The 23,783-nt window shown below is 40.6% G+C and overlaps 1 protein-coding gene across 3 annotated transcripts in view; it reads right to left on the reverse strand.

Annotated features, from left to right (window-relative positions):
• RFTN2 (raftlin family member 2) overlaps positions 1-22,337 on the reverse strand; it is an 87,548-nt gene extending 65,211 nt beyond the window's left edge. Inside the window, exons 1-5 of one of the 3 annotated variants that reach the window (XM_019523153.1) lie at positions 22,173-22,337; positions 21,593-21,739; positions 10,365-10,548; positions 7,317-7,428; positions 5,706-6,021 (exon numbers count right to left, since the gene is read on the reverse strand). In XM_019523153.1, the coding sequence (XP_019378698.1) occupies positions 5,706-6,021; positions 7,317-7,428; positions 10,365-10,548; positions 21,593-21,739; positions 22,173-22,260 (847 nt within the window). In that variant the 5' untranslated portion in view covers positions 22,261-22,337. Of the gene's footprint in view, positions 1-5,705; positions 6,022-7,316; positions 7,429-10,364; positions 10,549-21,592; positions 21,797-22,172 lie in introns of all 3 variants that reach the window. The other 2 variants (XM_019523152.1, XM_019523154.1) reach the window with 2 other exon arrangements.
• Between the last annotated feature and the right edge of the window lie 1,446 nt (positions 22,338-23,783).

Here is a 23,783-nt window from a genome sequence, read left to right on the forward strand (position 1 = left end):
TGGATACCACAACACAGAGTTCGGTAGTGTGCAAGCAGATGCAGGCATGGGCTGTGCAGGTGAGGTATGTAGGGAAACTGAGGCATAAACTGTGGATAGGGTGGAGAGCAGTGGCAGCAGGGGTCAGGAGAATCAGAAGCAGGGGTCAAGAAAATCTGGCGATCTTTCCACCTGCACCCCCTCCCGCAGTTGAACTTAGAACTTCCCTGCCTAGGATTTGTAGCAGGGAGATGAAATTGACAAGGTGGCTTTCCAGGGAAGGTACTGGAAAATCCAAGGAGTTCTTGGAGGGATGGGCCCAGAGCACCCAGTTCCTTGGGAACCACAAGCAGGGGCCACACAGCTCTCCAGCACCTGAAAATCCCTCCATTCTAATATCTTGCCTCAGTCCAAGTCTTCCTCCCTGTCTAGGGCTAGGGACAGACATTCAAAAAGCCGAAGCCTGAATTGATTCAATTTTTGCAAGTTAGTCTAACCTGGCTAGGCTGAACTGGTTTGTAAGTGTACAGACATCCTGTCTGGACTGAAGAAATGCAGGCACATGCCTGCAGTGGCTCAGCCTAGAACCCAAGGGGCACTAGAGCAGCCTTTCCTTCCCTTCTTCAGTGCTTAGGAGGAAGGCTGCATCAGTAGCTACTAAACATGGGAATTAGGGGTCCATCCAGCCTCTGAATCAAAACTTCCAAGACTTTAAATGTTAAAGACTGCAAATGGGAGAGCAACAGGGGAAAAAACCCTGGTTATGCCCTGTTCACTCTTCCTTTCAGCACCCACTCTCTGCCACTGTGACACAGGCCTATTAGATATGCCATAAAGTCAGCCCATCAAAAATGCTAAAAGCCTCCCTTAATAGGAGGCCAATGGGTACACATCAACTGATTTCTTGGGACACAAAAAGAAAACAGGGATAGGAGTGAAGGTTACAGGTTCAAAACAAGGGATCCAGAAGGGGATGCCAAGCAGAGTACACCGGTTGGGGCCTGCTGACCCCTGAATGAATCGAGGGAGCCTGAGGATGCTGACCAGTGAAATTCTGCCCAGATATGTGAACAGAGGAGTGAAAGGAAGACAGCCCTATACTCATGCAGGCTCCCCCCAGCTAGAGCCTCCATCCTGGTCTTGTAAATGGCTAGCTTGTCCAAAGCCAAGAGGAGGTTGACCAGGAGGTCCCAGAGCTTGGTGGGGCCATGGAGGGGGAATGCATAAAAAAAGGTGCAGGGAGAAGTGCAGCCAGAAGTTCAGCAGGAAGTTCTGAAGGAGAGAGAAGAGGGGCTGCAACCTGATGCACTCAAGGTAAGCATACACCAGGGTCTCCCTCTGTTGGCAAAAGGGGCCTGTGTTAGGGTGTCCTTAAAACGCACCAGATACACACCCATGGTGATGGCTCCATGGAGGAGCTGCCAGCTGGGAGCCTTGGATGCTCATGGGATCAGGGTAGAATACAAACCTGTCCACTGGGGACCCTTGCACTGTGACACTGGGTATGATAGACCTATGGTCTGACCCAGTAAATGGCAGTTCTTATATTCTTATGTTCTATGTTCAGTGTATGTGTGGACCCTTCTGTTCATGGACAGCTGAGAATTGGTTCCCAATCAGTGACATTCTTGGAACGGTGTGAGTGTTATGTCTTTCTGCACCCTGAGGGTGGTGTCACATGTTCAACTTAACACTTACTAAGCATAGTTAAAACTCAAGCAGCTGCATGTTCAAGCAGTTCAGTACAGGTTGCATGGCCTCTTAGTGTTAAAAAGCTGTCCCCATTCAGGTGAAGATGATCTCCTTAACATGTACTAACTTCAATAAGTCACTGCATTCCAATGATTTGCAGCTGTTACAAGTAAATGTGTGACACCCCCTAACACTTAACTTTAATAAATCACAACATTCCAATGATTTGTCACTGTGGCAAATTAATGTGACAGCCCTAAGGTGCCATCCTGCCTGACCTCTGCCTGAATTCAAACGAACATGGCTGCCTCTCTCTCACTTTCAAATCTCTAAGCTGCTTCAAGCAGCACCATCTAAGACCACACCTTTTATAGAAATGTTTCCCCTCATTCCAAATAACAATAATCAGAAGTAAAAAATAGGCAATTTTCCAAGTCTGAGCCATTAACAGGGTTAAAGCCTACTATTATATAACCTTCTTGTAGTTTCTCTGAGGTAGAAAGATGCAGTGACAACATATTCTTGTGGGGGACACATGGAAATCATCCTGAGACTGTGTGAAGAGAATTTGAGCATGATCAAGATGCCCTTCAGCAAATTTGTGCTCTCTCTCAGCACCCTTTAAAATTTCTTTCATGTTTCTGCTGTTGACCTCCTCTCCCTGCACAGCCTGCTCTGGCAGGTTTTTTCTTCACTGATAAAATCCTGGCCTACTGAAGTCAATAGGATCTGTGTCTTGACTTAAACAGCACCAGGATTTTATGCTACCTTTCCAATCCAGCTCCTGTCCTTAAATGTCTCCTTGCCAGCCTCAAGTAAATCAGGAAAGAAGAAATGCAAAGTAAATAAAAGATAAAAAATTATCTGCATTATTTGTAAGACTCAACAGTCGAGCTGCCAATAGATCTGTTTAACTTTGGGCACTGACAGAAGTGACGTTTTGTTGTGCGATCAGCCACTGAAAGCACTCTACAGCTGTGCACTGACCAAGGTACACAGATGCAGAGCACTTTAAAAATGGCCAGCTGTGCAACAAATAGGCACTCAGAGCAGAGCACCTTCATTAACTTCTGTTAGTGTGTGCTGTGAGCAGGACTGGGCATCCCAGCCCCATCCTTGGTGCCGTCCTCAGGATGGGAGCGCGGGGGTGGATGGGGAGAGAGTTCCGTTTGGGGTTTGCCCAGCCTGTCCTGGAGGTTGGAGTGGGTGGATTGGAGCCCACCCCCAGTATGGATTTGAGGGGCTTAAATCCACCCCCTCACTCCAGCGCAGGCTGGGTAAACCCCAGAACAGACCTCCTTTCCCTGCCTTCTCCCCAACTCCCATCCTGAGATAGCACAGGAGCTGGGAGAATGGAGGTGGGGCTAGAGGAAGAGGCTGCAGACATGTAGCCTCTCTTGCTGAATTGGCTCTAAAGCAGAGCTCCATCGTCCACCCTCCTGATCCAACAGCAGACATCTGTTGGGTTGGGTTGGGAGAGTCCATTTAACTCATGACACTTGCTCTACAGATCAGGAAGCTGCATGTCTATCAGCACCAGATGTTTACTGTATTTTCAGTTTTTATTTGTTCCTTTGAAAGTTTGGCAATCCCTGATCAGAACTGGGTAATTAAAGTTCCATTGTTTAAAACCTTTTGTTTGATCTATACTAGATTACTCTTCTTCAAAACTATCGTCTCTTTTTGATGTAGCTTATTGCTACGCACATTCACTACACTAAAAAGCTGCATTTTAAAAATGTACAGATTCTTGAAAAGTGAAATCTTGACTTTTTAGAATGGTAAGAAGCATGTCTAATATTTTCTGATGACTCATAAGGACAACAGCAACAGCCTGTAAAGTCACTTCCTTTTTAAACATCTGCCATCTAGATTTTGCAGGAAAGGTGAGAAACAGTAGCCCATTAGACATGGACACAAAATAAAAAGCTATGTATTAGAAACCTGACAATATATAGTTTATGTTTTGTTCTATATTAAGATACTGTGTGGCCTAAAATTTGGCATTCAGACAACAACTTATTTTGGAACAACTGCACAGCTGATTGATTTAGATTAGCATGGCATATTGAAAATAGGTGCAAATCTGCATGCAGTGTAACATACAATTCATTCACTTTCTTTCAAAATATAGGATTAATAAAGAATAGGTGTCACATTTCCAGTTTTTTCTAGAATGATATTACCTGCTGTAATTGCCTAACAGCTGAAGAAAAGACAGAAAAATTCTAAGACAAATATAAATCTTTGAAGGTACCCATAAGAATTTTGTATTCAGGACATGTCTTGATTGATAATAAGAAATGGTATTAACTTCTCTGACCGTATGACTAATTGCTAGTGAAAACGAAAACAAAATCCTGTTAGAAGTCTTTGAAGAGTTCCACAAAAGATTTCAGGAAATGTCTTAGACAATATAATTTTAACTGATTATACCAATATGCCTGTATAAAGTCCTGCAACTAAGATTTTTCACTTTCTAGTTACAGCATTTCTATTCTGCTACTTTTTATCATACTAATGAAACTTGCATTTCAAGTAGGGAGGAAAGAGTTAAGCTGTAATTAATCATGATATAAAAGCTCAGCATGCTGTACAAGAACCACTTGAATTCAAGTGTTAAAAAGGGAAGGGACACTGATTATTTTGGTGCTAGAGCCATTATCTTCCCAGTCCACAAACTAAGGAGGGTGTTTAACTCTTAGCAGGAAGTGAAAAAACTGCCTTTGAATGTAATTAAAAAGTGTCTGGCACATAACAGAAGAACCCATTATACTAAACAGTAATTTTAAAACCCATTTATTAGGTACTAGGAAGGAAAGGTAGCCAGCCATTACTTGAGGGAGGAAGGAAGGGTGGATGAGCTAAACAGACCTAACTAAGGAAATCTGTGTGCTTCATCACTTCTTTCCCAGAAAGAGAGTGTCTTCATTATAAAAAAAAGGTATATGGCTAATTTATGTTAGCAAATACATGGTAATTATCATGAAGTAAAATCTTAGCAAGAGCAAGGTAATTTTACATCATGAGCTATTGAGTTAAAGCTGAATCTAGTCTATATTTTATAAACTACAAATTGTCTGTCTTCACTAGGATTTTACCTTGTTAGCTTCTTTGCGTTAGCCAACGTGACATGCATTCATACCTTTTTCCCAATCATGAGAAGGCCAAAATGACATGTCTTACATCTAGATCTCTTAATCTTCTTCATGATGCCTCAAATAGAACATGCTGTACATTTTAACAGATAACTTTACAACCTCCTTTTGCAACTAATTTTTTTGCAAAATCAACACATTTTTAAACAAAAGCATTTTCTGTTCAATTATTTTAAGCATTTCTTTAACATAATTTTGTCGTTATTATTCTGTTTGATTGCATTATCTTTTTGTTGTTTTAGATGAGATCTCTCAGGGTAATACTTGAAGGTTAAAGAATCCAGGATAGATTGCTTTGCTATAGATTTCATGAGTTAGAGTGGAACTTTCTTGAAATACATCTCTAGCAACTAATAGGTGCCTTTTATTATAAATATAAGGCAATTCAAGGAATTTGGATTATTGTGGTGTAATCTTAAACTTCTGGCTGAATAATTAAGAGTAAATGTGGGACTGATATATCTTGGAAGATCAAAATAATATTCTTTGAATATATGACTTATTTCCCCTTAATCACACAGTGTTTTTTGATGCATGCACCAATTATATCATTGCGTTATTTTAAATACTAACATTTCACTACCTATGTTTTAACCAGCTAGTGTTTTTAATAGCTAACATAAAATATGAGAAGAGAAATGTAATTTCCACATAGTACTGGATACATAGTATAGGAGACAGAAGTACTAGTTTTTCTTTGCCAGCTTGTTTTTAAAATGAGTCTGTATTTAAATTTAAAGAGATCTAGTGCCTGTAACACCAATGGTTTATAAAGCAGAATATGATGAAATGTCTTACTTTATATTATTTCTTTAATCTTTTTTTCAAGAACTCAGTATGATCTTATCCCTGCAATAAGCAGGTAGTGTTTATTACCTTCCCCTTTTCCTGGTCTAGTAGGGCTGGGACTGCCTTCTTTTCCAAACTGGAAATTAGGATCCTGTAACTGTTCACTTTCTGGCTGAACTTCTTCTATTCCACTTTCAGAAGACTGTCCACTTAATGTCCCTTGATGCCAGTTTTTATAGTTCTCTTCAGCACAGTCTCTCCTGTGCTCTCTACTCTTTCTGCTTAGTGTTGATTCAGAATCCACATTAACATCCGTGTTTGTGCCATTACAGAATTTAGGTTGAGGAAAATGCTGTGTTATAAACCCAACAAATTTCATTCCTCTTTTAGCAGCTTCATTCACCTGTATTTGTAACAGAAAATTATTTTGAAACTCTGAATTTGTCAGTTGTAGATAAGATATTTTTATATTACACATATCTCAAACTAAAATGTTGATTTTTGAGGACACATACAAAAGACCCAATGTTCTTAACTATGGTAAAGTTCTTATATTATATATATTTAAGGTACCTACCTGTTAGCTCTATCAGTTAGCTTATAAACTGTCTGTATGTTGAAATAACTAGGAATTCTGCAAGGAGAGAAGCCTCTATGTAGAATCAAGTCAAACTGACTATACTAATGTCCCCTTAAATGTATACAGAATTCTTTATGTTACAGGACAGTAAAATTATGCTTTATGTATAGATACATTTCCCATGCATTAAAATTCAGCCACCACTGAGATCAGATTTAGAGCTATTTTGCAGCAGTCAGAATGATTTAAAGCAGCATTTCCCAAATTGGTTTATGGCCCACAGAAGTAAGGTCAAGTCTCTTGCACCCTCCTTCCCACCCTGCCTTCAGCTACCACTGCTGCTTCTCCCCACTGCTTCCAGTCAGTGGTGTGGGAAATCAGCAGCAACTCTTTCAGTCACAACTTTAATGATCCAGAAATCTGAAATATACTCTTCCTTGTATGTCTTTCCTCAGCAGTTAACTTAAACAGCTATATTACTGTAACTCTTGAAATAACAATAACTTCCTGTTTCAGTTAGCCTTCAGTTTAACAGAGGAAGTGAAAATCAAAAGGAACTAAAACTTTTATTACATTGACTTGAAGTTTAGTGTTCTTTAATGACACAATTAAATCTTTTCAGAAGTAATCAAAAGTAAATATCTCTGTAAAATCATCACTTTTGCAGATTGATGCGAGATAGAATCTACTAATATTTATTCTTGCTTAGATACTGCGATTCATCTACCAATCTCAACTTTACTTGAGTATACTACTTCAGATTTTCATTTAATAGAATATTACATTATAATTCCAGAGGGAGCTCCTGTATGTGCATATCTATATAGTAAATTTATGACTACTGTTGTCTAAACCATGTGCAACAACAAAACAAGGGATCAAATTCCACTCTCAGCAATGTAAATGGCAAAATACTGAGTTCAGTAAGTTCAGGACAGAGTCCTAAATAAGAAAGAATTTCTGAAAGGGAAAAAAGCTTTACCCACTTATTTAGACAAAAGCATTGGCAATTTCTATTAGTCAAAAATCAAGGTTAAACCTTAAACATTAACTGTAAATACCTACACTACAGTCAAAATCCAGTGAGCAGAGATCTTAAAAAAAACAACCTTCAATACCTTTTCTAACAGTCCTTTCACTACCTCATTTGTCAGTGTTTCACACATTAAAGGACATTCCTCAATCACAAGCCTGGGGTGTCTTTGTCCTCTGGGTGCTGTATGCTTCTGGCTGGAACACAGAAAGAAAGCAGTCTTTGTCAGCAGTTTGCTGCTAACTATACAAATGCTTGTTGCACATAGAATTCTTTTCTTTTTGAAAAAAAAAATATGAACGACATCTTGGCAATACCTTTTCATGCCTTTGCTTAGAACTCATGACCCTCTCCAAGTTTACATAAAGTATCAAGTATTATACAGTCAGGAAAAAGTTCTCATATGTAATATGGGTTTCATTTATGAGTTGCTTGTATTCATTTATTGAAACATATAACAAAGACATTTCTTTAACAGCAAATGAATCCCAAATGTGGATAGTTGATAGTGGAAATACATAAATACAATATAAGAGCATACAATATAAGAACATAAAAGATAGGGTGTTTCTCTATCTGCTTTAATGCCAAAAATAGAAAAGATGCTTTCTTAATGTCAGTAAGTTACTGGTTTGACTTATAAATAAGGAACAACCACAGCTATTACGTAAAAATGGCTGCATTTTTATATCAGATGGTAATATTTGGCTAAACTGTCATTTGTAGTTAATCAATAGTTGAAGCATCCATATATCTCAAAATATCCAAGTTAATGTTAATAATAATGTGAATTTACTTGTGATTTTTTTCCCATGTAAAAACAGGAAAGTGCACAATTGTACTTGGATTACTGAATTCACTGTATTCCAAACCCAACAAAACTAGATTTGCTTCAGCACCCTTTCATGCAGTCTTTTAGTTTTGAAGGAAACATGTATGTACCTAGTTACTTACCTTAAGCTAACTGGAGATCTTCCAGATACCTTTGTATAACATGGGGTAGAAACAGATGCTGCCTGTTGTGCAGCCACAACAATTTTTACGGAGACACAAATGCAGAACAGACACACATCACTACCCTTTCTCATGCCATATCACTGGTGTGACAGAAGGTACTAATAAATTGCACCACTTCACTGGGGCTAATGTCTATTTATTCTGTGGTAGTAGAGTGCAGGCAGCCTGGAGCTACCTGTAGTCTAGAGTTGCCCACACTCTACTGCCACTCAGGGGCTTAAGTGGCCCAATCCTGTGCACTCTGGGTAGGATCAGGCCCCTCAAGCCTGGAGACTACTCCCCACTTAGAGATGCACCCTGCAAGTGGGGACAGACCATACAGGTCCCAGTGTCAGGGCCTGGGGAATCCCAGGCACTCTTGTGCCTTCATGCCAGGAGTCCCATGACTCCATGTTTCCACACAGGAACTCATGCTGATGTGTGCTTTATGTGGAGGTATGGGTCAATGGTATGGGAGGGTGGAGGTGGCACTGGAGTTGGGGAAACCCTGGTGCCCCACTCATCCTTGTTAGGACCTGCACTGGATTATGCTTTATATAGAGGTATGGGTCAGCCCTGGTCCCTATGCTGAGGCAGAGGGCACTGGGGATTCCCCAGTTGCTGCGCTGCCCTGTGACAGGACCCACACTGATGTGGGACAAGGGGTGATGTGTGTGTCAGCCAAGAAAGCAGATCAGTTGTAGCTGATCCACTTTAGTTTGGTGATATTTGTCCAAAGACCCCCCACTGTAGGTATATATGTCCCATGCCTGGTAGACTAGAGAATTTTAGCTAGCACTGCTTGCTGGAGGCTGTGCCTGTGCACAGTATGAGTGAAACCTCTTCATATGAGGGCTTAAAGGCCAGAGTCTAAGCTCAGTTATTTCACAAATGCTGAAATCCACTATGAGGGCTCTGTACCAAAGGGGAAGGAAAGTGGAGCATGGCTTCTGTGTGGTGAAGCATGTCTTTAAAAACTCCACCTGCAGTAGGGAAAGTAACTTATTTTTTTAATCATTTCTCCACATGGATCCTATTGTAGGTGTGTAGCCAGTAATTACTTGTCACAGAGGAAGGTGATAAGTGGTCTAGCTAAGTAGCAGCTGCAAATCAGTCAGGCTACATTGGGAATCTGATTTAAAAGCTCTCTAAGCTGAACAGTATTTTCTAAATGCATTCATAGAGATTCACATAGCTGCTCTGCATATTTCTGCCCTGTAAAACATACTTATAGAAATCACTAGAGTCCTATTGGGCTGTTTTCCAACTGAAGATGGAAGGGGAAGCCTTCTTAGAGTATGAGAAGTCTTAGTAGCATCAGAAATCCATTTTGCTAGTCCCTGGGTAGAAAATGACTAGCTTTTACTCCTAAAATTTTCAAAGAGTTTATGGGCTTTCACAAGGAATTTTGTTCTTAAAAGATCAAGCACACTGAGAAGTGGATCATGGTAGGCCTAACGTGGAGCTAATAATATTGCCTGGGTTTTGCCTTGCCAATTTTTATGAGTACTCTGGAGATCAATCAAATGGGGGTAAAAAGTACATGACAGATGTTGGCCCTACTGAATCAGAAATGTGTCTGCCAAAGAGTGTGAGAGTCATTCTCTATTTTTCTGTTTTAAACCATGTCTATATAGATTTCCTGCTGAGACCAGAACCATTGCTAAAAAAAGGCTTGTATGTGTGCCACACTTGGCAAATAAGCAACTATAGCTTACAGCAGTCCTGAGCATGTGACCCATCTCACACCCAAGCTATCCTCAAGACCAGCAGTCAACAACCTTTTTGTGGTCGTGGGTCAGAATGACTTGGCTTGAGTCTGAGGTGGGCTGATGATAGGACCTGGCTGCTGACATGATTGCTTCTTCCTGCCTGCTGGCTCTGGCATGGGCAAAGCTCCCTATTGCCCAGCTAATGTGTGGCATGGGCAGGGCAAAGTCCCCCACTGTCAAACTCATAGCAGCCAGGTTGAACCCCATTCTAAACACCAAGTAGTAATTTAATTTACCTGTAATGTTTTGGAAGGGCTTCATGGTAAGCTGAACAATTAGCAAATGTTTTAAATAAATACATTTTAATGGGGCAATACATTCTATATTAATTCATTCAAATTCTTTTCCCCTTAACACATTCTTACCTTAATTTGAGTCGTGAGAGTACCACTCGATACATATAGCTTGCAGGAAAATGCTTTCTTCGTCCAATAGGCAGGATAATAGGATGAATGGCTCCTACAACATATCCTTTTATGTAATACTCTTCCACTTTTGATGCTATATCCAACATTGAACTGATTTTGATAACTTCTGGATTTGGGGACGCTAAAGACATTGAAATCATAGAATATATGCACATTATACACATGTATACATTTTTATACATAAAAATAAATTAACCATATTCCAACTCTCATATTTACTAAAACTATATTCCCAACTATAAAGATATACAAAATACACAAGTGGCTAGTAGGCTAGGAATGATCTAATAATATAGATATTAACCTACATATTTTACAAAATAGAAAGAACTTTGTAACCTTTGAGTTCATATATATGATTTATGTATTCATTTCTATCTGCAGTTATATTTTACAGATGAAAAAGAAACAGGACAAAAAGAGAACACGGAATAAAAAGTCTATTCCTAAACTGAGATTTTTGTCTTGCCTACATAGGAGGGTTGCACCATTTAACTTAATTCAATTTTGAGCCAATTCAGTTACAATGCTGCAAAATTCTGCATAAACACTTTCTTTTAGGTTTAAGAGTATCTTATTTTGGTTTGGCAGAAACTGATTTCTCATCAAATTAAACTAAACTGAAATAAGTCCAACGTGCACCAAAATAAGAGGGTCCAGATAGAGGTTTTCCCAGGTTTAATAAGAACAGATTAAAAAACACATTTTTATTAAATAGTGCAATATTCTTGTAGTTTGTAACAAAGGCCTTACTAATATAGTCCTTATCACTATAATTCCCAAAGTAAGTCCAGCATCATCCGAAGTTTTCTCTTTTGGGTCCTTGCTAATTCAACTGGAAAATTTAGTTAACTCTTTTTGAGCAAAACTCCCCATTGAAACTAGTGGGGATTATACATAGAAACTAGTAGCACAGCTTTTTGCTAGCTCAGTAAGATATAACTTACTAACCCATATCTTGATTTTCAGAGAACTTTAGTATTTGCTATTCTTATTAACTTAAGCTGAAGTTGTGGGTGCTCATCATCTTTGATAACCCCTGGCAGCAGTGGCAAACTTGTAGACTGAAGTAGACTTGGGAATCTAGTTGATTTTCTGGTTTTCAAAGTCTCCCTTCAGGAGGGAAAGGTACTGAACACTCTAAAGTCTGTTATTTGGCCCATGCTTAAGAAGCCACCACCTGATGCTGACTCCTCATCCAGTCATCACTGTCCTGTCTCCAACCTCCCCTTTTTGGCAAAAGTCACCAAATGGATAGTCACCCAACAGTTCCAAGAGCACCTGGATGCCATTGGTTTCCTGGATCCCTATCAGTGTGGCCTTCGTCCTGGGTTTAGTACGGAGATAGTGGTCTTGGTCAATATCTTCACCTGGAGATTGACAGGGGAAATTGTTCCCTGCTGATCTTACTCAATCTTTCTGTAGCCTTTGATACAGTTGAGGTTCTGAAACAACAATTTCATGACCTGGGAAGTAGTTGCAGAACAGTTCTAAATTGGTTCTACTCTTTCTTAGCAGGGAGACCCCAGAAAGTGGTGATGGGCATATGCACCTCAGGACTTCTCCTGTGGGCTCCAGCTTGTCTCTCCTTGTGTTCAATATGTATATAAGGCTGATAAGTGAGGTTGTATGGAAATTTGGCATGAGGTGCCTCAGCATCCTCTTGACACCCACCCCTGCTTCTCCTTCTCTTCTGACCCTTTCTCAGTGCTTGAGTCTGTAGCAAGAAACCATTTTTTGCCTGCCCCCACCCTCCAATGTGAAGCCCTTCTCTACAGCAAAAAGCCCCTTCTGCAGTATTTGCTCCCTTTTAGGGGTGCTTTCTCTTTTCTACCTTTTCTTCCTTCCTCCCTCTTCTTCTATTATTATTTTTATAGAATATAAGGTGGACTTGTAATAAAAATATAGTTTGCAGATGCTTTTATGGGTATAAAATAGTATTCTGCATCAGTATGTTCCCCCCCACCCATTGTATTTGGTGTATTTGTTATATGTGCCATGGCATTTCACTCTTTTATGTTTTATATTCTATGCTTTTTAACTTTGTAACAAATGTACTTTAAGTTTAAAAGCAAGTTGTACAATATAACAATGTTAGCAAGGGCAGGAATCAAACTGTGGCTTCTCTGTATGGAGCGGGTCCCTGAATTAATCTTGATTGATTGCATAACACAGTAGCTAGACAGGATAACAAGTTAATGAGCAGCAATTAACACCTATGAAACCACATACTACAGAGAGGAAAGGATCAATACAGAGCTAGGAACTCCCTGAAATGTCACTGTTAAAGGTGCAGAAGCCCTGGTTTGAACTAATCAACCCCGAAGACCAACTCTTGGGACTGAATACCACCCCCCCCTCCCTGATCAACCGCCCCCAGAGCCCTATTCATCACAGCAGTGAATTAAACAAACTTCATCAATGGACTCTCGAGACTGCATGTACCTGCAGATGTGACCCCTGGGGCTGACAGCCACCATCCAGCAACCAAGGGGGACGTCCCATGAGGTCAACGATCCCTGGATCGCGTAAGCCTGAAAATTGGGGAGTCGCCAAAGTCTGCCAGACAGGGATAAAAGGCAGCAAAGAATGACCCCCAATGGTGTCCTCTTTGACCTGACCAGCACCCTGCCTGCCCAGCCAGAAGGATCAGCCGACGACCCCCTTCTGAAGCATCACACTGAAAGAAGCCTTGACTGGCTAACAATAGTGGACTCCAGCACTTGGGGATAGGTATATCTTGACACCGGTGCTTAGTATTCATAGCTAGCTACTGTGAGTGTGTGTGTGCATGAATGTGTGTGTGTTTGAGGGGATCAGCCCCAAGGTTTATGATCTGACTTTTGCATCCATCTAATAAACTAGAATTTTATGATGATCCTGTGAGTTGGTCCTTTGTAGCCAACAACTCCAGTGGGGGACTGGATACAGGTAAACTAATTGAAATTGAATTCAGACAAGACGGAGGTGATGGTGGTGGGCATACCAGATGCTCAGGGCATCTGGGACACCTATCACTGGTGGAGTTAAATCTCCCCTTGTTACTTGGTTCATAGTCTTGGAGAGCTCTTGGATCCTCTGCTGCACCTGAATCTTCGCTAGGAATACCTTTCACCAACTCCATCTGGTGGGAGGGCTGCAACACTTTCTTTCATATTCTGATCTACCCACCATCATTCATGCCTTTAGCACCTCAAAGATAGACTACTGTAATGTGCTCTATGTGGGGCTGCCAGAACATGGAGGCTCACGTAAGGCAGGTGGGTTGCCAGGAGCACATTACTCCAGTGCTCTGGAATCTGTACTGGCTTACCAGTAGCTTTTCTGGCACAATTCAAGGTGCTAGCTTTGACCTATGAAAGCCCTAAACATCCTGGGCATTATGTACCTAAAGGAGTGCCTTCTCCCCTGTGCCCCATCATGATCCCTAAGGTCAACCAACAGCAAGCTCCTGCCAGTACCATCAATATACAAAGTCCGCTTGGCAAAAAACATGTGGGAGGTCATTCTCAACAGTTGCTCCTTAGCTCTGAAACTCCCTCCCTCTTGAGGCCTGCTAGAACCCAAATCTGGATGTCTTTCAGAAATGTAACAAGACCTTTCTGTTTGGGCAGGCATTTAGCAACCAAAACTAAGTGGAAATGTTATTTGGTGGGTATCCATTTAATGATGTTATTTATTCTAGTTGCCTTTTTAAGTTTCTGTTTCTCTTGTTATAAGCTGCCCTAAGCCTTTGTTGAGAAGGGTGGCGTATCAATCACACAAATATCCATCACACAAATAAATAAATATGGAAGAAACACTCCTCATATTGCCCTAAGCTGTTGTCAATATCAAATTTTCTATCCTTTTTCACAACTGTTGACTTTTTGGGAAGTTATTTTTGCGGAAATTTGACAGATTCCCAATAATAACAACTGCTACAAGTTCTTGAGTTCTTCCAAGAATTATAACAGTTCTTTTTACATTCCCTTTTCTGGAGGAAGAAAAAGAAATAATAATGTTGTTCAATAGCGTCAATGGATGTTTTAACTTGAAATTAAATGTTGATTCTTTTTAGAATTTTAAAAACCACTCTTTAGAGAACTGCTTCAGGATTCTCTTGCTCGTTTTCAAGGAAGAAAAAAAGACTTAAACATTGAAAAGAACTTACTCTCCCACTGACTTTATAATCAGCCTCTATATATAAAGAAAAAAGTACATAAAAAGTGCCGGGACAAAAATTCCACTTACCATTCTGAAAATACATTCTTTATAGGTTTATTCAGCCCCCCTCACCTCCTCTGTTGCCCTCCTTATCCTTTATACTTCAGGAAAAGAGAATTGTGCCACTTGTGACAGCATGTATTTTTTTAGGGGGTATCTTAGAATCATAGAATCAATGAGTCGGAAGGGACCTAGACAGATCATCAAGTCCGACCCCCTGCCATGGGCAGGAATGAGCACTGGGGGTGGGAGGGGTCAAAAGACCCCAGCCAGGTGTCTATCCAGTCTCCTCTTGAATGGCTATCCAGTCTCCTCTTGAATGGGCATGGGCTATTTATGTTATCTGGCTAGAGCTTACAGTTCACTATTAGAACATACAAAAGACCCAATAGCATCTGACTCCAAAGGAAGGATGAAGGGAAAGAGGGACCTCTCTCCAATCCCCTGTCCACTTTGATAAATTAGCTGATGCAATTTAGCCAAATGGATAGAATTCTGTTGTCCTTTGTTCAGCTAACTGGAAGTTTTGTAGCTGCTAAGAGGCATTGTTGCCACTTATGTACAGTTGCAGTTCTATTACATCTGCAATGTGGACATGTAAGTGAGTGCATGTAGACTGAGTGACACAGTAGGCTATACCTAATCAGGCAGGTAGGCAGCTACATATGCATGCCCATTCTGGATCTGTGTCTCTAACTTAGGAATATAAAGATGGCCAGGAAGTCATGACTAATGGGGTATTAGACCCCAGAGAAGAACACTTGCACTTCTTAGTCTCAGTAATTGAATGGTGGCACTTGGTCAGAAAGCTGGAGACCTCAGTTCTAGGTCTCAGAGTTGATTTTAATCTGTACTGCCCTAAATCTCAACCACAGTACTTTTTGACCACACTGCAGTTTAGGCATTATCCAGCACTCTAGCACTCTTTTTGAAGCTGGCCACCTGGGCAGCTAAGAGAGGAAGAGAACAACCTAGAGCAGGAGTGTAACAACTAAGGCCTGTGGGCCAGACCTGGTCTGCTGAGCTGCTGGACCACCAGCAGCCTACTGGAAGTGGTAAGGCATGGTCTGCTGCAGCATCTAGGGCATGAGCAGGCAAAATACAGGTCAGGCCATTCTATCCAGCCTGCAGGGCCCCTAAAATTTTAGAAAATTAATAGTTATCTGACCCTGACTACTTGTCAAAGATGACAGGAGACAGTGACAGTAGGACCCAGGAGGAGCTGGCAGCAGGACTAAGCAGCCCCAGCAGCAATTTCAGCCTGGCCTCGCCCCAGCCCCATCCCCATCCCCATCCCCTCCACCGCTCCCCACCAGCCAGAAGCCTGTGCCTTGCGGAGGCTTCTGGCCTGGGACCCTGGGGCTGTTCTCACCTCCCTGTGCCGGACGGAAACTCAGATAAGACGCGGGGGACGGAGGAAGGGGAAGACTGTGCCGGCTCCTGGAGTCTCAGTGATGTAGCTGGGAACCATGTGGTGCTGGAGCAGCTGGCAGGTGGGGGGGGAGCGGGAAAATGGCTGTGGAAAGCAGGGTAAGGGGCAGTGAGTGGGTGTACAGAACACACAGCAGCAGCTGGGCAGCAGCACGGGGTCCACACTGGTGCCCTGGGGCCAGTGCCGGCAGGGGCCTGCAGGGTGTGGCAGGAGCAAGGAGCCTGGGCTGGCTTCCCCCTCTCCATGCTGGCAAAGCCCAGCCTGGATCCATAGAGCCTCTGCTGGCCCACACCCCAACCTTGGCCTTGGTGCACCAGTGCGGGCCCTACGCTCCTACCCAGCTGTCACTATGCTCTGAGCACCCACTTGTTGCCACTCCCCCACCACCGCCATTTCCCTGTTTTCCTGCCCACAGCTGCTACCACCCCGGCACCATATGGTTCCAAGCTGTGGTGTTGGGCCGCAGGACTCAGCAGGAACTGGCCTGGCCCCAGCGATTCTCAGCTGGGTCCATATGGTGCCAGCTGGGCCGGTCTGGTTCCTGCTGCATCCTACAGTCTTGGTCTTGCAACTGAGATGTAGTGCCAGAGTGGCAAACGGGGGGAAGGGCGGGGGTAAACGGGCAAGTGGCATGAGAAGGGCAGCAGTGACAGATGGGAGGGGGAATCAGTGGTGAGCAGGAGCACAGGGCCCATGCCAGTGCCTCAGGGCCAGGAGCAGCAGGAGCCTGGAGCCCAGGCTTGGAGGAGCGCTGGCAGCTATGGGGGGTGGAGCTGTGGGCAAATCTTCTCCCTCCATGATGCCACAATCCTCCCCAGGCACCCTCTCCCCACTCACTCACAGCTCCCCACAAACCCACACCTCACAGATCCACACCCACGTGCTCCCTCACCCCACATCCACACCCCAACCCCCCCATACCTATCCACCCCCCACAAAACTATACCCACCCACCCACATGATATACAAGAGTAAGACTTAATTTTAAGCTATTATAATATTAGCTCTATGTACACTACACAAACGCATGTAAATCAGGACAATAATAATTTTTTATATGAAATTAATGAATGTTGTAGTACATGTTTGATTTTTAGAATATAATTTGGTATTTTTCTGGTTCCAAGATGGCAAACCCCCTTGCTGAAAGGCGTGCTTCTGGGGGGCAAGGGGAGGGACTTCTGGTGGCAAAGGTCAGGGTTAGGGGGTGAGACTTCCAGTCCCAAGATGACAATAAGGGGGTGGGGCATGTGTCAAGAGGTGGGGCTACCCTTGCAGCCCTCGATGGCTTGCCAAAACTCAGTAAGCAGCCCTTCACACAAAATAATTTTCCATCCCTGATCTATGGCCTCTTGGCCCTGGTAGACACAGCCATCGACAGCAAGAGGGTAAGTGAGGACTGTGCCACTGCTTGCCCTAACTGCTGCTGGTCATGCTGTTCTGCCATTTTCCCTGCTGATCCTGGTTTCCCTGCTATCATGCCCGTTGGTCCCACTGCCACTGCCCTACACCCCGTGCCAGATCCAACTGCAAATAAGTCCCCCAGTCTGGATCTGGCCTGACGTGAATTTGAAATCTCTAAGCTAGAAGATGTATGGCTCTTTGAAATAGATGGTACCTTGGGTTTCAACATGGGGCACAAACTTCTGCGCTGCACTGTTCTCCATTCATTTTATACACTAATAAAATCCAGGAGGGAGGGGTTCTTATTGGATAATACCTAACCTATTGTGTGCTGGTCAAAGCACTATGCTAAGAAGTCTGTGCATGTTCAAAACCCTTGAGACAAGTGGGGCCTAGAACTCAGGTCTCTGGCTTCCTGTGTAACCACTCACTTATTGGATCTAAAACATCAGAGGGTCCTCCTTTGGAGTTTAACTTCCATTAGCCAGGGTTTATGTGACTACATTTTCATGACACACACACAAGTACAGATGTCTTCCTCTTCCACCCATACTGTTTTCTGGGACATAGGCTCATATTCACATGTACAGTTATAGTTGCATAGGTGCTCAGCCAGTATGTCACCTACTGTGCATGTTCAGTCTACGTGTACACACTTACACACTCACACTGCAGGGAAAATATAATCACAACTTGTGTTTGTGACAAAAATACCATCTATGTTCCATTTAGAGAAATAGAAATCAACACAAAGGAAAATAGAAATCCATCCTAAGTGAACAAGACTAGTACTAGCTTCCTCCAAGCATATTCTTCATAATAAATCCAATGGACATGTTAATATCTACTGAACAAGCAGCATAACATAGGTCCTATAACATACCTCTCCCACAGAAACAAGTGCATGTGAAACATGATCATCATTTGACTATTACACATACAGCCAAATGTCACAACTATCGCAAATTTTAAACAACATTTTTATCCCCTTGGGTTCTCTCACAACAGGTGAGATTACAATTACAAATTATATCTGCACTCAGTTTGCTCAGCTTCGAAATTTGCTAGCATTTTTTTAAATATCAAATTACACACACTCACATACATACATATACATGTATATATGTGTGTGTACATGATTGTGTATATATACACACACATACCTTTTATACATATACTTTTACAGTGTATGTATATATACACATATACATTTATACACAGTGTCTATACACACACACACACATACACACATACACACAATGTTTGTGTGTATAAAAGTATATGTCTAAACTGTGTGTGTGTGTATATCTATATATCATATATAATAGAATATATATATATTATGGTCCTGTCGCTTTGTATATATATTCAAAGTGACAGGAGCATCATATTGTATATAATTTCAACATACAACATGATACAAAAGAACACGGGCACAGGCTCTTCCCCCCTTTTCCAAATAAAACAGAAAAGTGAAGTAAGCATAAAACACTGCATTGGGAGAACTTCAGTTCTCCCCCAATAAATGTTTGAAGTTGAGCATCAAAAATAAGTTATCCACGCTGCTTATCTTAGAGATGCCGCTTAGGTCTGATGGTAAAATCTGGAATAAGGAATGGACACTTAATAAATACATTTAAGAAATTCTCTCTTCTATTCTAAGAAAATGAAAATTGGCCTCCTCTCCCTACTTAAGGATTCTCCTGGTATTCTCCCATAGGACATATGGAGAATGAGGAGGAGGAGGAGAGGCAAAAGCATGTTGTGGGTATGTTCAGGTGGTTGATATTCTTTTGGGGATGCAAGCCAGCTGGTTTAGGTTAGAGCAGCCCTTAGCTGCCATAACCAGTGCCAGGGCTTGGCAGAGAATTAGGGGCCTGTAAGACTCTTCCTGGTAGGCCCTTCTTTCTGTTTCTTTTAGCGTAACTCTGGCACACTTCCATCTCAGGATATATATATGTCTACAGAAAGATTATAGAATTAAGATTTTAAAAATACTACTTAGGTCTAGAATATCACTCCATCAAGTAGGACATACTGCTGCTGAGGATGATTTTGTTCCCCAGACCAGTGGAGAGTGAGAATGCTATGGAGACAGCACATTTAGCTTGATGAAAGGGTGACATTCATTTTGCTCAAAAGTTTAACTGAGCTCCAACTAAAGCTTGATGAACTCAAGGGACCTGGTATAACAAATATGTCAAATAGAACTGAGTAGTTTACATCAAGTATAAAAAGTACAGGTTCAAAAACATCCTTAAATCAATCCCCAAATTTTATTATTAAGCAAAGTTCACTATAATTCACTATATAGAGTGGGGACAGGTGTGTATTGAGATAATGCAGGCATACAGAAACATAGCTTTGTAGAGAAGAAACTCAAAAGAAAAGGAATATTGGAATAAAAATATGTATTCAGCCAACACTGTTTTATACATAGGTCCACATTTTCAAATCAAAGTGCCTTAAGTTAGACTCTTAAACCAATTTTAAAGCAACTAAGTAAAAGTGATTTCTTTTTCAATGCTATCAAGGACTCAGAATTCTCAGTGAAGTTAGAGGTATTCAGCATCTCTATCAAACCATTTTTAGTCAAATAGTTAAAGAAGGATTCAAGAGCCTAACAATTATGCTCCATGGCTTGAAAAATGTGGCCATAATTCTTTTGAAATAAGACACTGGTCATCCCAATGATACAAAGGTCCCTCCACTCCAAATATGTAAATGTGTTTTTAACACTGAAAGCAACAATCTTCTTTGCAACAAATTCCTTGCATTCACTTCCATAAAATTTTACTTAAGTAAAAATATAGTATTTAGAACACAATGAATATTTAAGAAAATAAAAGTCAATTTTAAAGAGAGTAAATTCTACTATTCTTCAGATTCATAGTGATTCGCTAGTAGGTCATTAATTTATGCACTACAGAACCCAGCTTTAGTCTCAGAGTACATTACTTCTACTTCTCAAAACAAAGAAGTTTTGTTTCTTGCACAGACCAAATGAATGAGCAACTCATCTTTATTATAATGGAAGCTCAAAATACCATTAGATGTCAAATACTAAAATTTTGTAGTATTATGTTTTCTATTCATCAGTAAGTCATTCATACAGTTTTGTTAGTCATCAGGACTAATGTTTCTGTGTTAAGCATATTAATGTAATTTGAGAATTCATAGATGTCAGACTTTTATATTTATTAAACAGTTGCTGTATGAAGTCACATAAGAGTCACTGTTCTCTTCTTTCAACTCTTTGGATTTATCGGGTCACTTATTTTAAATCTCTACTATCAACTTTTAGCAAAAAATGTTACTTATAAAAATGTGAAATTGTACAAAGCGACTCCACAACAGAGCTATCTGTTCTCAGAGGGTAGCCATCTGGGCTTGTTTATTTGCGTTTTCAACTTTCTGGAACATGGAGTTACTCTATTTAGAGACGGGACACCCTGAGGAAGTTCCCCATAGATCACTTTCTGCCTCTAACTGTGCAGACAAGTTTTAAATTTATTTTAGTTACAATTTTAAAAGACCATTTAGCAGGTACAAAGATGTTTGGAAAAAAGGTATTTAAAATGAGACTCAGTATCTGGTCTCAAATACTCTTCCTAATGTTTCTGCCAATAGCCTAAAAATCTACTTCCTTGTAGCATGTAAATAGCAAACTAACAAGAACTATAACACTCTTCTTAAGGGAGTTAAATACGTTAAAAAAATTAGTAATTTGGGGCCAAATTCTGTGATGCCTATTCATTCCGAGTAGTACTTTGTTCTGTGAGCAATTTCACTGAACTCAGGCAAGTGTTACTCAAAGTAAGTAAGGATGAAAGAATCTGACTCACAGGAAGCTAGGAAAATCTTACAAACAGTCTTTTTGTTCAGTTTTCTTAATCTAGGCAATTGTGTAATTGTTCCTTTTTTGTTATAAACACAACTATTTCAATTATAGTTTATTCCAATTGAGTACCTTACTCTTAATATTTTGCAATAAAACTCTGTACTAGTTACATTTGATAAAGTATCAGAACTTCATTTTATCTTATTTTATTAAAAATAAAAAAATAAAATATAGTTCCCCATTTTGGAAAAAAACCTTAAGATAAAAATAGAAGAAAAATACCTTCTAAAGTAAAATCCAGTAATACATATTCATAAGCAGAGTCTGTCTTTGTTTCAACTTGTGGTCTCTTCAATGTAGAAAATATTTTTCCAGGGCTGCTATCATCTGGGTCTTCTAGCTTTCTCAGTCCGCACCCCATGGCAAAATCTGCAAAGAATTATGTTGCAGGAAAGGGAGAGGAAGCAGCAAGATCTGTTGCACTCGCTGGAAAAAAAAAGTAACTAACTAACTGCCTTGGATTTTGTTTAGTACTAGTCATAAATATAAAAATACAAAAATTTCATCTTCAGAATTAGAAAGTGAAGGCATTTGCTATTCATTTTTACATATAAGAATTGTATACATAAGGACTTCAAACTACGAGCTTAGCAAGAGTGGGCTTGATCTTACAGAAACATACAAGCTGCTACAACTTAGCAGAGATTTTCCATGCCACGTCAATTTGCAGCCAGCCCCCTATCAGCGTTCTCTTGCAAAGGACACCAATAGTGCTTTGTCTGTTCCTCTTGGCTGGCTGATAAGGAGGCAAAAAAGAACTGAAATAGAAAAGTTGAAGGGAAACTTACATGTAATTACTTACCGTCAGAAGATCTATTCAGATGCAGTAGCAAATGAGAGAAAAAAGCAAGTAAGATGGAATGAGTGACTGAGAAAAGAGAGTTCAACATGGTTGGAGACTAAAATCATTTCCAGAAAGGAAGTCAGCTTCAAGAGGAAATAACTTCTGGCATCTCAAAGGGGAGGAAAGTAAATGAAAGGCAGTTTAAACTCTATTTTAGATTGGAAAATTTAGTTCCTATTTCCTTTCCCTAGGAATTTTCTTTCAAAAAGAAAATCATATGTGGTTAATATTTTTTTTCTTGCCAAAAAGAGCATATGATTATAGTAAAAAGTAGCAAAGAAAATCAAGCTTAATACAAGAAAATTCAGCTGTTGTTAAGCATTATGTTTAAAAAAATCATACTAAAATGAACCTTATATTAAAGAGAAAGACTGTTTCAAGTTATACAGCATGAAGAAAGTTCTGTTGACTTTTTATTCCTATTCTCCAAGTACATTAAATACTTTGTTTCTTATATCAGCACTTAAGACAGCAAAAGACTTTTTATGCTGCAAATTCCTTAACTTGTACGAAAATCCGTTCCAGTGTTATGCACTTATCTTACGGGTTCATTTTTTTCAACTGTAATTTCAGACTGGGCTCTGGCAACTTTGCTGCATTCTTTCCTCTTTGGACATCAATGCCTGTTAGCAGTAAGTCAAGTGAGTTGTAGCTCACTCTTACCTACAATTTACCTGACTTGGAGGATGGTGATTTTGAAGCTGAATGAACAGTGTGACTTTTGTAGCCCAGGCTGTTGCACTTAGAAAACAGTATTTTTTATTTGTAAACCAAACACATCTGATATGGAGTTATTCAGAGAAAACAAACCTGGAGTTCCATAGTGCTGTTTTTTTATAGAGCAGCCTATACAGTGTACCTTTTTTAAATGCATAGCTTTGAGGCTGAACAAAACTATGCACAGTTCTAAGAGTGCTGTAGTATATTTTGCAGCAACAAACTCAAACCTGATTGAGAATCAAGTCTCAGGAAATGTGTGGATGACAGAAAAAGAGCTTGGAAAATGGACAACTAGGGCTACATTTGGAGAAGTGCCCTCTAGTTCTGAATGGTTAGCTGTATTCACTAGGGCTATGTCTACACAGATAGTTAAGAGTCCTTTTTTAACTGTCAACCACACACGTCATCTATACAGCAAACTCCTCTCAATTGGACCTCCAGTGGCAAACTATTCCACCCATGGAAACTCTGCTGAAGGTGTGAAGTTGGACCTGCCACTTTCATGCTAGCCTATCTGGAGTATTTACTAGAACTCAATGTAAACAATGTTCATTAACTATGGCTGCTTGCAGATGTTAAAAAAAATATGACGCTTTAAACTCCACATTCCTCTGCCGAGGAGACTGCATGCTCAGAAGAGGCAGTGCGTTAGTTGAACCCAGCTTGCCCAACATTTATATAGATCAGGTGCTTTAGTGGGACTTTTTTCCTGTTTTTATCAAATAGCTGATTGACTTAGCTTTAGATAAAAGCCCCAAAAAGCCCCACTGAAGCACCTCACCTATAAAGATACTGCAGAGGTGGGTCAAAGTTTCATAGCTTCTAGGGTCGGAAGGGACCTGAGTAGAT

Source organism: Gavialis gangeticus, unplaced genomic scaffold, assembly GCF_001723915.1.
Source record: "Gavialis gangeticus isolate Ggan-Ray unplaced genomic scaffold, GavGan_comp1, whole genome shotgun sequence".
In the NCBI taxonomy this organism is placed as follows: Eukaryota; Metazoa; Chordata; order Crocodylia; family Gavialidae; genus Gavialis; species Gavialis gangeticus.